Below are 15,340 nucleotides of genomic sequence, written 5' to 3'. Positions count from 1 at the left end.
TGCTTCTCGGCACTTAGCTCGCAGTAATGAATATCAACCGTGTGACACTAAGGAACACGAAAACTCTGCTAAACCCAGTTCCGGTCACAAACCACCGGCATTCACGAAAGGAGGACAGAGCGAGGGAGGAGGAAGGAAGGAAGTGGAGTGGGTTTCATGCCACTCTTCTGTGCTTTGGACTTGAAGGATCTCACAGTTCTTGAGCATTTCAAAGCTGTTTTTGTTCTTCATGTACTTGGAGTGTTCTCTAGTGACCACTTGTCCACACTCAGTCGGTTTGGAGGGGCCAGTAAATGAGGCTGCGTGCTGGCGAAGCAGGAGGCGAGGGAGGAAACCTCCCGGGGTCTGCCCCGCCCGGCCGTCCTGAGGCACCGAGTTCCCTGCGCTTCCCGCAGCGTCCGACGCCTCGCTCCCTACCCTCGATCTGCTCCCGTGTCTGTCTGAGGGGTCTGTGCCTGCAGAACGGTGTCTCCAGAGTGTCCATGAAACAACTGTTCACTTTTTAAATGCACGTTAGTTAGAAAACTGCTGTTAAAAAGTCACACTAGGGGAAAATATATCCAAGAGCTTTGTTTGCGAGTAATATTCAGTTTCACATGTGAAAACAACCGAAAGCATATATTTAACCCTAAAGACTAATTCTCTCCAGGCCAGGTCAGCGACACTCGGTCTATGGGGGGATGTCTGACCTTGGCATGGGGGCAGGTGGTTCCTGATAGTGACACTGGTCACCTCGTCAGTGCTCTAGACTCTTGTTCAGCTGAAGTTGAGTTCCTGTTATATACATTTGACTGTCCAGCACCAGTCCCTGCTGGATGGCAGAAATCAAGTTGGAATAACTCCGAAGTCCTTCCGCAGTCAGTCTCTGTCATTGTCAAAGTCAATTTCAGGCTGCTGTGGTTATTCCTGGGGGTAATCAATAAATCACATCATCACCTTCACCCCTCACAAAGCGGGGTGGGCAGAGAGAAGGCACTTCATCATCATGGGGGGAAAAAGCATTCCCACTGCCAGAAATAAAAGGGAAAATGCAGCAATCAATCCTGTAATCTGAAGCCTTAAAATTTAAACATCTTAACAAGATGTAAAGTCATGACTCAGAAGGGGGGCGAAACGCATACCAATATGGGTCCCGCTCGCCTGCCTGAGGATGAAGGAACGCCATGGGCTCGCAGCTTATTACACAGGAACACAGCTTTAAACGAGGGTCCCTGCTCTCCGCAGGATGCCGGGGTATGAATATGAGTCAGAGATAAAAGTTAAGTGGTGGTTGGTGAAGATTCAGTAGCGCAGAGTTTTTAATGGTATTAGCCAGTGAGGAATTCTGTAAGTCAAAGACTTTTTCTTCAATTTCTATTAGAGCAGCAGCTCAGGAGATGGAGCCTGGAGAGAAGGGGCGAGCAAAAGAGGCAGAAACCTTTCTCTGCATCGAGCGCTAAAAGCTCTCTTTTAGAAACGTTTCCAGTACTTGAGGGAAGCAGACGGCTTCTTACCCCCGACTGTGTTCTCTGCAGCGGGCACCAAGAAGGGGGAGGCAAGGGGCCCAGGAGAAAGCGTGCAATTGATCCCTTCCCTTAAAATATCCAGGACAGAGGAACACCCGATTCTTTCTCAAATAACTGGCATCCCAGGAATCTTATAAGTCGCAGTGCCTGGAATCCTTCACTTCTGTTGATTTGAATAGTAGCATCCTGGATTCTCAGGTCGAAAGTTTATTTTGGATTTCTCCGAACCAAACCATGTGTGCATTTTGTACTTAACTTTTTCTAATCAGTGCTGTCACTCTCCCCTCCCTAGATGTGGAAAAAGCATTACCAAAAAGAAGAGGAATCCACTTGCTTGGGGAGAAAACCGCTTGCGTGTCGGCTGCGGTCTCGGATGAGTCCGTGGCTGGGGACAGCGGGGTCTACGAAGCTTTCGTGAAACAGTAAGGACCCAGCCCGGTGCCTTCTCCGCGCAGCCGGGCGTGGGGCGACAGACTGGGAGCGCATTGCCCTCAGTCCACTCTCTGCAGGGGAAAGGGCTTGAGGCATTAAAGAAGTGGCAGGCTGAAACTTCCAGGGATACCAGGACGTCCTATCAGCAGGGAAATGAGGAACAGGCCGATGTGCTCAAAGACAGCCGAGCCTCTTAGAGACGTAAACTCGTTTTTAATGAGAGCGTTGCAGGGCTTGCCCAGTGCCTGTTTGGCGCGTGAAGCGTTTCGTGTATGCAGATTTCGGAAAGCCTGGCATATCTGGGGTGCCATACACCCCGGGGAGGCTCTGGAAGCCCAGGCACCAGAAAGTCATCCCCACTCAAGGCCCAGACTCAGACTCCTCTTGACAAGGTGAAGCAAGACTTTTAAAAGTGAGCTTGCACTGGGGTCAGGTCCACTGGCTAGTAGAGGAGTGCTGTTTCTTGTTTTGTTTTGTTTTTAGCTGTGCCGTGTGGCTTGCGCGGTCTTAGCCCCCCGCCCAGGAATGGAACCCGCGCCCCCTGTGTTGGGAGTGCAGAGTCTTAACCACTGGACCACTAGTGAACTCCTGAGGAGTTCTGTTAGTTCAGGTTTCCATTCAGAGTCAGTAAGTGGCAGACAGCAACCATAGCTCTGCACATTTCTGTTCACAAACGTTCACCTGCACCTGCTGTCTCCCTGCCCCCAGGCCCAGTGAAGTCGAAGATGTTCTGTACAGTGAGGAGGACGTCGCCGTCATGGAGACGGCCCAGGTGCAGATCGGACTCAGGTGAGACTGTGCACAGGAAGGGGCGCATCTCGACTCCGTGCGGTGACGCGTGGCCCGTGCCCTTCCTTACCTCATCAGCTTCTCTTTTGACAGATACGATGCAAAAAGGTCAAGTTTCATGGTGATTGTAGCACAACTCCGCAATCTTCATGCCTTCCTGATACCTCACACTTCAAAAGTGTAAGTAAAATCCGTGGAGAACAAATCAAAGAACTTAAAATTGTCCGTATGAGAATTTTGCATCATAATGTAGCAATTCATCCAAGTGACGATGTGGGAAAGACATAGCAGGGCTGATTGTGTCTTAATCAGCACTAGATAAAGGCGAAGAGGGGGTGATATGGGCCGATCCCCTCCTTTGGTTTTATGAACCGTGCAGGGAGGAGGGAGGGCATGTGGGGGAGTGGCTTGATCACCCCAGAGAGCCCGCTTCCCAGCACTGAGGTTAGGGATACCTGTCAGTAGTATTCAGGGAGGACCGGCTGGCGATACTATTCGTGACTTCTCCCTCCTGATAAGTATGCTGAGATCTCGGAGCACACTGTGGACAGCCTTTTAATCTTCGAGTGGCCCGTCAGGGAAAGGACAGATCCGCCAGCGATCGAATGTGTGAACAGGGAGAGCCAACCCACAAGTCCAGGCAAAACTACAGAATTCCCCAAGAACACGAACTTGCATGAAGCCCCTGATGTTGGGATGGGGCTGCCGGCAAACGTCCCGCCTCTGCCAGAGCAGGGCACACAGAGGAAGTCACAGGTGCCCTCCAGAGTGCGATGACAGGGCCTCTGCTCCCGTCTGCCCTGCGGTCGCTTGTCTGCCTGGCCTGACCCTTCCTGAGTGCATGGCAACGTGTTCTTAAACCCGTAACGAAAGCCTTGGCCTAAATATTGACACTGCTCAAGACGACAACTAGCATGAAATATCCTCAGAATCGTTCTTTCTTTCTCCTGACGTCAAACCTTTTTTTTTGATTATTAATGACGACAAGCAGAGTTGATTCGTCAGCGGGTTGGCGGCGGCCACAGGGTCTCTGTGAGTGACCCCCGACCCCCTCCCCAGCAGCAGAACGAGAGGAGAAGCACCCCAACCTTCCTTCCCCTGTGCCTTTGGTTCCTAACCCTGTAAAACCTCACCTTCTTCCCTCGGAACCATTTGAGGATGGTGTAAGTGGTTAGGCCACCGGGACAAGGCGAACGGAGTCTGGAGAAACAGAAAATCCCGTCCCTCCCGCCCGCCTCTCTAAAATACCTCCCTTTGTTGCTTTTCCATGAAGGCAGGGAAAGAAGATTTCTTCTGCTGCATCTCCAGCCTTAACGACTGTGGCCCAGGGTCCACTAGGTTTTTAATGCTGAATCTCCATAATCAATGTTGATACAAAATACAGAAATAATATGGCCTTCCTCAGTTCTTCATACGAATTTATAGTTTTTATAATTGGAGAAAGATGCTCTTTAGAATATGAATTAGAAAGCCTGGAAATGGGGGAGTGGGGAGGGATTTAATGGGTGTTCTCTTTCTGGGATTTAAAAGAAGATACCTCGTGCTGTTTCCAGGAATTGTGACTCCTCATGTAATGTGTGCTCAGAAAACTCACTTTTAAAGTAGTATTACTACCAAATGTAAAATAGATAGCTAGTGGGAAGCAGCCACATAGCACAGGGAGATCAGCTCGGTGCTTTGTGACCACCTAGAGGGGTGGGATGGGGAGGGTGGGAGGGAGGGAGATGCAAGAGGGAAGAGATATGGGAACATATGTATATGTATAGCTGATTCACTTTGTTATAAAGCAGAAACTAACACACCATTGTAAAGCAATTATACTCCCATAAAGATGTTAAAAAAAAAGAGTAAAAAAATAAATAAAATAAAGTAGTAGTAGAAGTTATTGTTTTTCTCTGACTCTTCCTCTAAATATGACAGAGCATGAAACAGTTTGTCATGTCTGAGACTTCTGAGACGCTAGGCAGTGACTTTTTTGAACTGTTAAAATTCATCTGTTTTAAATTTTCTTAACAATGTGCCACTAGCGTTTCTTTTCCTCTAGTAGGATAATGTATTCCATTCCTGGGGAATGGCCATCAGCAGTTCTTGTTTAATATGCAGGGTGAGTGTTCTTTGGGACAAAGTCACCCGTGTTTACTTGGTGTGTTCCTGCTTTCCCAGGTTCAGATGGCAGTCACTGTGGAATTGTCAGGACACGGGCAGGTGGGACGTAAATCCGTCTGCCCCGTGGTCTTCGTTCCTCTCACTTCCCTACCACGTGCCTTTGCTGCAGCCCCGGGGCGGGCGGCAGGCTCAGCCTTGCATGATCCGGAGCACCGGCGGGTTAAGAACAGAGCCTCTGTGCCCCTGAGCATGACGACCATGGTGGCAGCAGAGCTTTGGGCTGAGATGAAGTCCGTGTCTCTCCCAGGCAGATAATTCCAAACACCAGCTGTGAATCCAGTATAATTGAACCAGTGAAATCCATTTCATCCTTGTTCTTTGCAGATACTTTAGAGTTGCTCTGCTTCCCTCCTCGACTGATGTCAGCTGTCTGTTTCGAACGAGAGTCCACCCAGCCGCGGAGTCCCTGTTATTCAGTGATGTGTTCAGAGTGGCCATCTCCCAGACAGCCCTGCAGCAGAAGACACTGAGGGCGGATCTGTGCTCTGTCAGTAAACACCAAAGGGAAGAGCGCCTGGTAGGACCTTTCATCATCTCCAGCATCAGACAGCACTGTCGGATATTCTGAGAATAATTTTCTCGTCGTTGTTTTGCCAGCCTCGATACTTCTGCCAATCTGCCCAATGCCTCAGACACACCCAACAGTGGTTTCATTTTTTATCTGAAGTAGAGATTTCTGGTTTCCATTCTCTTATTCCAGACCTTTCAAATTTGCTTAGAAATTATGATTCTCTGTAAAATCTACTTTTTATTTCTAACCTTTAGGTAAAGAAGAACTTTGGCCTCTGTTATGACCATCACTGTGGAGTATGCTTATTATTCCCAATACGAGCCTGGTGCTGGGTGTTTTGTATACATTATCTCATTTAATCCTCTTGACAATCTTATGAAAAGGGTATGATGACCCCTATTTTCAGATGAAGAACTGCTTAGAGAAGTAATGTATCCAGGGTCACACAGCTCATCAATGATGGGTAGATATCAAAAGGACATCCCACACCTAATTGACTGTTACAGATTTAAGCAGGACACTGAGTATAGTTCCTTCATGCAGCTCGTTCTCCCAGCCATGGTGTTAGAGCTTCTAGGAAGACTTAAGTGTTACTGTTTAGAGCAATAGGATATTTAAATACTAATGCAGAAGACTTCACACATAACTAATAGCAAGTTTAACACATCATTGTGCACAATGACCAGAGCAGCATTACATACCAGTAAAGTTACATAAGGTGTTCAAACGCAGGTGTCTAGAGGTGCGTCCAGGTGTTCAAGAAACACTGCAGTCTACAGTTGAAACCCGTGTAGTTCTAGGGTCAACCGTAATCCCAATCTAAAAACCAACCCTGGGATTCTTTTGTGGTCCACTTATACACAGATTTTTTTTTTTCACTGAATTCGCACTGTAGTACTACATGATCTGTGGTTGGTTGAATCTGGGCATGTGGCACCTGACACGTGGAGGGCCAACTGTAAAGGTAGACATGGATTTTCGACTGCAGGGTCGGGGGTGGTGTTGGCGTCCCTAACCCCACACTGTTCAAGGGTCGGCTATATTTCTTATTTAGTCACACCGGAAAATATAAGACATCGCCAGGTTTTAAAAAAAATCCACCAGTGCTATATATCATGAGTATTGCTTTTTTTTTTTTTTTTTAACCTTAAAACAAGCTTGTCCAGTAATCTTAATTATATCAGAGGGAGCAAATATGAATTGAAACATTTTATTTTCTCCTGTTTTTTCTTTTCTTCCTTTCATTTCACATAGGCGGGAACTCAGATCAGCCTGGCAGATTTACCCTTTTCCAATGAGATTTTCACTCTGTGGTATAACTTGCTTCCTTCAAAGCAAATGCCCTGCAAAAAGAACGAAGATGAAACTGAGGATTCAGTATTTCAACCAAGCCAGCCACTAGTAGATTCTATAGACTTGGTGAGTCAGAGTTGGAGAAACACATCTAATTAAGACATTTAGATGTGCAGTCCATCTGAAATTAATCTTTGTGCAAGGTTTGAGGTAGGGGTCAAGATTGTTTTTTACCCATGTGACAGCCAGTTGACCCAGGGTTGTTTGTTGAAAATAATTCCTTTCCTAACTGCACTGCAGTGTCACTTTTGTCATAAGTCACATGTCCTCTACACGTGTAGTCTGTTCCTGAACTTTCTATTCTGTTCCGTTGACTTAGTCATCTATCTCTGTAGACAAGTGCAGTCATCTATCTCTGTAGACAGTACTATGCTTTTTCAAAGTGAAGGCTTTCAATAATTCATTCATTTAGAATGGTTTTTCTGAGGCTGTTTACAGATGATTGCTCTCAGATTAAGGAAGTTTCCTTCTCTTTCCAGCTTGCTAAGAGCCTTATTGTGCATGGATATTGAGTTTTATCAAGCATTTTTACTGTATCTCTTAAGAAGATTACATGGTTATCTTCTTAAGATTATTCTCTTAATGTAGTGGATTATACATTGATTGACTTTTGAATGTTAAATTGCCCTTGGATTCCTGGAATAAAACACTTCATTGTGGTGTATTTTATATGAATTTTTATACATATTCAATCATAGAGAATATTGAGACTTGCATGTGCTCAGTTTTAGTAAAAGTTCCATGTGCTCTTGAAAAGTGTGTATTTTCTGCAGGTCAAGTTTGTTAATTTTGCTTTTCAAATCTTCTGCATTTACTGATTTTTCAATTTGCTTATTTTATCAGTTATTAAGAGGTATAATAAAATCTCCAATTTATGATTATAAATGTCTCTTTCTCCTTTTAGTTCTATTAATCTTTGCTTTATGTATTTTGTATCCAGGCTATTAGGTGAATATAAATTTAGCATTATGTTGTATCTTTCTGTTCAACTGACCTTTTTATCATTATAAATTATCCCTCTTTATCTCTAATAACACTTTTTGTCTGGTATCAATAAAGCTGTATCAGTTCTTTTTTGGCTAGCATTTGCATGGTTTATCTTTTATTATCCTTTTACTTTCAACCTTTCTGAGTTCTTAGATTTAAAATGTTTCACCTGTAAGCAGTACTTAGTTGGTTTTGATTTCTTATCCAGTTTTAAAATCTTCATCTTTTAATTGAAATATTTCATTTATTTACACTTAATGCTGTTAGTGATATATTTGGCTTTGAACCTGTCATCTTACTCTTTGTTTTCTTTTAGTCCTATCTTTGTTTCTTTTTTTCCTTCTTTTGGATTAATCAAGTATTTTTAAATTTTGGTTTTTCCTTCTCTTAGACCATTAGTATTACAGTCTGTTCTTTTTTGCTGTTTCCCTGATCATTACATCATGCATCCTTGACTTAGAAACTGTGTTAAATTAATGCTTTTGCTTTTTTTCAGACAGCGCAAAGATTTTTTTTAATTGAAATATATTTTAATTAATGTATTTTTAATTGACGTATATACACTAATATGTATAAAATGGATAACTAATAAGAACCTGCTCTATAAAACAATAAATAAAATTAAATTAAAAAATTTTTAAAAAAAGCAGCTGCTGGATTGCCGAAGGTAAAACTCATGGACGTATAATATTCTCTGCTGTAAGATTACTTATAAGAGAAATAGTGCTAGGGAAAATAGGTAGATGCAATGAAAAACAAATTAGGACTCAAAGTGAAACGTGTAAAAATTTAAACAGCCTGATATTTTAAAATTTCTATATAATAAGAAGGCTTCATTGACAACTCTGTGTGTGTGTGTGTGTGTGTGTGTGTGTGTGTGTGTTTAACAAGCAACACTGCCCAGTTGGTCCAACAGTGTGGAAGAATTGACACTGATACGCCATCAAACAAACACCTTTCTCAAGACATTTTCATTTGCTCCATCCCTAAAAAAAAAAAACAAAAGAAAAAGAAAAGAAATACATTATTATTTATTTTTTTGATGTGCAAAGATTTTTAAAGACTTAACTCCATGATTCCCTTTCCTCCTTGTGTGCAATTATTGGTCATATATTTTAGTTACATTTATTCTAAATCCCACAAGACATTGTTATTATTGTTTTATTGACAATCAGTATTTATTTAGATTTTCCTATACCTTTACCCTTTCTGATGTATTCTTTTCCTTTCTGCATTATTGTGCTTCCAGTTTGGGTCATTTTCCTTCTGCCTGGAGAATTTCCTTTAGTATTTCTTTTAGTACAGGTCTGTCGGCATCTTGGTTTTGATTTCATTTGTGAAGGACTTTTTTTCCTGCATATTCAGAATTCTAAGTGAATAGTTATTTCTCTGAATACATTAAAAATAACATGTCATCTGGTTTCCATTGATTCTGTTCAGCTGCTGGAGGACAGTCTAATTGTTGATCCTTAAAAGGTATTACATCTTCTTTCTTTCACTGTTTGTAAAATTTCCTCTTTTTCTTTGATTTTCAGCAGTTTCACTCTGATGTGCTAATGTGTTTGTCTTCGTGTTTATCCTAGGGAAATTCTCCATTGTTTCATCAGTTTTCTTGAACATATTAATTATAAAATTTTTAATTCCTTTTCTAAATAACTGTAGTATATGGATCACCTATGGGTCTGCTTCTTTTGCTTCTTATTTTTCTTAGCTTTCAGTCATTGGGCCCTGTTTCCAGTGGAATGCTGGATATTATGTATGGATTGTAGAGGATCTGGCTGATAGCTTCCTCCAGAGAGGATTTAATATTCTTCTGGAAGGCAGATTACAATATGGGCAGATCACCTGGATCACTTGAGAGACCTGAATTCCAATTTTTCTCTCCCTAGGACCATGAGGCAACTGAGGTATCTGCTTACTGTTTAGCCTCCTAGCAGCTGGTTTTGCTTTCTCAGCTTCTTGCTCTGCACGTATGTAGCTTAGGAAGGGCAAGTGTCCCAAAAGGAATATTGTGCAGAATATTGGGCTCACTTCACAGTTCATTTTCTCTGGCCCCTTGTATGCTGGCTACCTTGTCGCCAACTCAGTTTTCATCTCTGCATCGTCCCATCACTGCCACAGCCCTGTGCAGCCACAGTCTGTCAGCCTGTGTGCCTCGCCGCTGGAACTGAGACATGCCCCCCAAGGGAGAAGAGTGGCAGTGTTGGTCCCTTCACCTCCTTGCATTTCCCTTCTCCCTGGGATCTCGGTCCTCGAGTGCTAATTGCCTTTGTTGCTCTTCATTGCTTTAAAACAGCTGGAGTTTTTTGTCTGTTTGTATTTCGCTTTTTGTTTTACTTTATTCAGCCTTCATATTTATTCTCAGAAGGAGAATTGGGTCTCATACCTCTTCTTTTTCACAACTAGAAGCATAAGTCCCCATCTGATAAGTTTTTAAATCATTTCTTGAAGCATATGGTGTTCATTGCCATGTGTTTTACCTTCTCCAGGATGCAGTGTCAGCCTTACTTGCAAGAACATCAGCGGAGCTTTTGGCTGTGGAACAAGAATTAGCACAAGAAGAAGAAGAACCAGAGCAGGAAGAAGAGCCAAGGGGTCCAGATGGAGATTGGTAAAACAGTTATTTCCTTTTGCTACTGGGATCTCAAAGAGGATGTGTTTAGATTCTCAGAAGAAACTTTCCGGGAAACCTTCATAGCTTTAGATCTTATTCTGGAATTAATGGAAAGTAGTGCAGCTTCAGGGGGCTGCCCCTAGGGAAAGTCTTCCCTTGGTCATTAGAGAGTTGAAAGGGGTAGTGGCGAGTTTGCGGACAAAGCACATGAGCGAGATTCTGTGTTCTTGCTTCAGTAATTTTGACACTATTTCTTGGGCTTTTTTTTGGTTTTAAGTCTAAACTACCTATTTTGAAGGGTATGGTAGTTTATTTTAGAGTCATAGATAAATTTAAAAACTGACTCTTTTTTCTGCAAACTACCAGAAGTACCATTTAGGCTCTGGGAAGTCAAAGCAGATATTTAGAAAATAGCTTCTGAAGAGCTCTTTTTCTGTTTGTTGCCACTTTCACCTTCTTTTTCTGTTTCCTTCTCATTTTTCATACCTCATTGTTTTTAAAAAATAAAAAAGGTTATTATAGCGTTTGTCTAGTCACATATGTATAAAGAACTATCTTTCCAGGTTTGCGCTGTTTTCTCTAAAACAAATTTTAGTGAATGCATCAGTTTTTTTAGTATATATGTAAAGTCATTTGGATTAATTTTGTACGTATTGTTGCTTATTCTGTTATGTTTGAACTACTGTTGACACATATATGCATATACATATATAGCAGCATTCGTGTGTATGTGTGTATATATAAAACTTCTTACAAACTTGGAGTGACTAGTGTCCACAAAATTGTGGACATTTGGAAGGAACAACTTACTATAGTGATGTGAAAAGCAGATATACTTTGTTCTTATCAAAAGTCCTTTATAGTGAATAAAGTTCAGAGCACCGAAAAAAAAAAAGTAAATATGAGAGTGATTATGAGGTTCATCATATCTTGAAATACTGAGCCTTCCTTGCATATGTAAAATACGCAACTTGTTTCACCCACATTTCAAAAAATGCACTTAGAATGTAATCTAAAGGAATTGACAACTTACACTCCTCATTGCTAGTCCCCCCGTGTTCATTTCATGACCAGGTTTTTAACAACTAGTCTGTTCCAATCTGTCAGTATATCACCAGTCACAATTAAAGCTTGACTTTTCATTATCAGTGGAAAAAAAAATGTTCCCGTTATGAGAATATGAAACTCAACAAAGAGTGAGATATTCTTACCCATCCTGGTACTCTTGCTTTCCTGTCAGTACAGTTTATACAGAATATAAACCATATTTGTATTCTGGAGCCTCACTTGTAGTGCCACCCAAGCCCAGGCCACGGCTTTTGTTAAAGACAAGATCATAGACCATTCAGAGTCTTCTGTTAGTTCAGTTGTAAGACTCCTCTACCCAGGGTTCCACCTCTGCTAGACCATGAGCACAGTTGATAATGGATATTTTTATTCACTCTTAGCAGAGAGTCACTGCATTCTATTGTTTGAATAATTTTACAATAAATGAACAACTGATACCAAATTATATTATAGTGAGTGTCAGTATTTTCAAACCGTGGGTTAAACTTTATATGTGATTTTTTAGCATATTTCTATTTAATATTTAGGAATTAGGTCAAATTTCATGAATTTAACTTTTCAGTACGAAATTATGATGATTTTGCTTCAGATTGCTGGAGAGTAATGTGATAACTTTATCTCTCATGAGCATTTTAGTAAAAGTTCCAGCCAGAGAACTGGCTGGAATCGTGATGTGTGAGTCTGATCATCGCCCAGGTAACGGGTTAACATGCCCAGGTTGCGCCGATCACGGAGCACCTCTGCCTGACCCTGAACGGTATTGCGTGTTGTTTCACCCATAGGTTAACCATGCTGAGAGAGGCCTCTGATGAAATTGTGGCTGAGGAAGGGGCTGAAGTGAAATTGGCAGAGGGCAGTTGCTGTGCAGAAGACGTAAGCTCATGCCCGAGTGTGCCTGAGATGAATGAGGACACAAGTAAGACAGAAAACAACTGTGCCAGCGACCTTGGGAGTCAGCCAGCTGCAGGAGTGCCCGCCCTGGTGAGTGTTCTCAGCTGTCCCCTCCTGAAACTGGTCTCCTAGAGTCACCACGCAGACCAAGTCTGTCTCTTCAGCTATAACTGCATGTTAGGATTTTGTGCCAAAGCTGGTCAGGATGGGCGTTTGTGGGAGGAGGCCATAAGAAACACTGTAAATGCCTTAACCTTTTCAAATGGGCCCCACATATTCATTCTCCAATTAAGTTTCATATAAGAAGATAAATAGTGGCGTTTATCTCTCTGTAAATGTTCTGTGAATATTTACGGAAAGCATTTTCAGAATTTCCTGAATAACACCAGGATGCCTACTTAACTGTATTAAGTTTCATAAATGTTATGAGTTTATTTCAATTTCAAACGTGAGGTAAACGTGTAAAGCTCATTTTGGTTAGATGGGGTTCTGATTGAAACCAGTTCAGGAAGGTGGCAAATGCCACCTGGTTTAGGCACAGATGCCATGTTACTAAGCAGGTAACTTTGCTGGTTAGTGAGAGACATGTTGAGACTGCCATCCCCAAAGGGGGGAACTCATTTTCAAGGTTTGAAGATGCTGGCAAACTTGGGAGTTTAGAAAATAACAGTTATTTATTTCTAAGAAAAATAATGTTATACCCTGACTGAAGACTTCATGTGTGTACATATATATATATATATATATACATACATACACACACATATACATACATACAGTCGGCCTTCTGTATCCGCGGTTTCTGCCTCCACGGATTCAACCAACCGTGGATCTGATTCAACCAACCGCGGATAGTAAACAGTACACGATTGGCTGAATGCGAGAATGTGGAGCCCCAGAGGGCCAGTTGTGGGACTTGAGCACCCACAGAATTTGGTGTCCGGAACCAATCTCCCATGGATACCGAGGTCTGGCAGTATATATAATTGCATGTTCTGCGTAAACCTGAGGTTTAACTAGTGTATTTTCATTTTCTTATATTTAGTTACTTGTATCGTTTACTCTGAAAAAAACTAATCAGAAAGTTGAATAACGTTTAATGATGAAGAATTCTCAAATAAGGTTCTTTATAGAAGCACATTTACCCTCTGTAAATCTAAAGCTTCCTTTTTTAGGTCTAATCTGTTAGAGGCGGTGCTGCCACTTATCGGTAACCCTGTTGGACAGATATTATCCTACCCTACCTGAGGGTAACGTCCTAAGAACTAAGTAGAAAAGCACCTTCCCATCAGGAGAAAGACAAAGCCTGTCTCACGGAAGTGGCCCTGGTGCTAGATGAGTCTCTTGTAAGATTAGGTATTTCTTTCACACTTAGAAGAAAGGAGCAAGAAACGTCTCTCCGCTCCTGACAAATTACTGACTTCTAGGTTGATAAAGAGACAAATACCGACGAGGCGGGCAGTGCCAGCGTGGCGGTCCGCCCCAAAGACCGCAGCGGCCTGAGCGCCCGGCAACGCCCCTTCGTGCGGAGCAGCGTGATCGTGCGCTCGCAGACCTTCTCCCCCGGCGAGCGGAGCCAGTACGTCTGCAGGGTAAGGCGTGTGCGGGGCGGGCATCTGCAGGGGGAGGCGCGCCGTGCTCTTAGGGGGCTGCCGCCTCCCCCCGCCCCCTGCCAGGGAGTGGCCCGTTAGTGACAATAGACAGTGCCGGGGGATCTTCCAACTCGACTACAGATTCTAATGGCTAGAAATGCCATAAAATATACATAAAATATCACACTCTTAATCGTTCTTTTTAGTTTGGGTTGTGGAATTTTCTTCTTTCCTTTCTTTCCTCAAATTTAATGTCTCTTTGCTTCTAATGCCATTTATTTGGCAAATAAGTGACATTAAGGACCAGGCTGCTAAGTCTGTCTGGACCTCAGTGTGTATTTAGAAACTTAAAGTGACTCAAGATTTATGATGTCTTGTATATTTCTGCTGCATCTCATGCATGCTTCAAACCATGTTAGTCCTGCTGAGTCAAAAATTGTGAATTGGGTTTTAGGACAAAAATCGCCTTTATTAATGCCTCCAGACACTGAATCAGATTCATAGTTCTATGGAGAATATGATGTGATTTGCATCAGTTTACCAAATTCTAGTTCCATAAGTATTTATGATTTATAGTAATTTAGATTTAACGTTATAAAGTGGGTTAGAAAATACTTTCGGAATTCTAAACTTATTCATTCAGTTCACCAAACATTTTTATTAAGCACCTGCTATTTATTAAGCACATTGCCGGATCCTTGGGATTCGTCCATGAACCAAAGACCCAGAACCCTGCCCTTGCGGGGCTTATGTTCTTGTGAGTTGAGCCAAACAATAAACATGATGAGGAAACTGTGAAGTCTCTTGGGCAGGGACCAGTGCTATGGAAAACAAGTTAAGAAGGGATGGAAATGTTGAGGATGAGGGTCGCAAATTTAAGTATGTTCGGAGTAGACGTCACTGAGAAGGTGACGTTTCAGCAAAGACCTGAAGCAGGTGAGGGAGTGAGTGTGGGCCGCCTGGGCTGGGCGCGTTCCCAGTTGTACCTCCTGCGACTCCACTCTGACCTTGAGCTCTGTGCATTACACAAACCTTTCTTTTAAAGAATGGATACTGCACATTAGCTAAAAATACAAGGGATAATTTTATTTCAAAATGTATATAATTTTCTTAACAAATGACTTATGATAACTGTAACCAAAAAGCAATTATTTAAAGAAAATCAAGTTATTTAAGAAAAGCAAGAAAACAGGGAAAAATTTGTTTGGGGAGGATTTTCTTAAAGAAATAAACTACCTTCTTTCTGTGATAGTGTTCTCAGTTCCAAGCTTCCTCTAGCACATTGGTACGCACTGATTTCCTCTTCTTTTTTTTTTTAATCCTTTGTTGCCAGTTAAATCGAAGTGACAGTGACAGTTCAACCCTGGCTAAAAAATCACTATTTGTGAGAAACTCCACCGAACGGCGAAGTTTGAGAGTCAAAAGGGTATGT

At 42.3% G+C, this 15,340-nt stretch overlaps 1 protein-coding gene across 4 annotated transcripts in view; it reads left to right on the top strand.

The window, feature by feature from the left end:
* WWC2 (WW and C2 domain containing 2) overlaps positions 1-15,340 on the top strand; it is a 163,060-nt gene that overhangs the window by 134,329 nt on the left and 13,391 nt on the right. For all 4 annotated transcript variants that reach the window (XM_082375186.1, XM_082375188.1, XM_082375187.1 and 1 more), the window contains 9 exons: positions 1,798-1,927; positions 2,646-2,726; positions 2,820-2,906; positions 5,217-5,409; positions 6,658-6,822; positions 10,233-10,354; positions 12,208-12,406; positions 13,744-13,908; positions 15,242-15,334. In XM_082375186.1, coding sequence (XP_082231312.1) covers positions 1,798-1,927; positions 2,646-2,726; positions 2,820-2,906; positions 5,217-5,409; positions 6,658-6,822; positions 10,233-10,354; positions 12,208-12,406; positions 13,744-13,908; positions 15,242-15,334 — 1,235 coding nt within the window. The remainder of the gene's footprint in view (positions 1-1,797; positions 1,928-2,645; positions 2,727-2,819; positions 2,907-5,216; positions 5,410-6,657; positions 6,823-10,232; positions 10,355-12,207; positions 12,407-13,743; positions 13,909-15,241; positions 15,335-15,340) is intronic.

Source organism: Balaenoptera borealis, assembly GCF_965194805.1.
Source record: "Balaenoptera borealis genome assembly, chromosome: 21".
NCBI classification, from domain to species: domain Eukaryota; kingdom Metazoa; phylum Chordata; class Mammalia; order Artiodactyla; family Balaenopteridae; genus Balaenoptera; species Balaenoptera borealis.
Note: the sequence above shows the minus strand (reverse complement) of the source record. Positions and strands in the feature narration are given on the sequence as shown.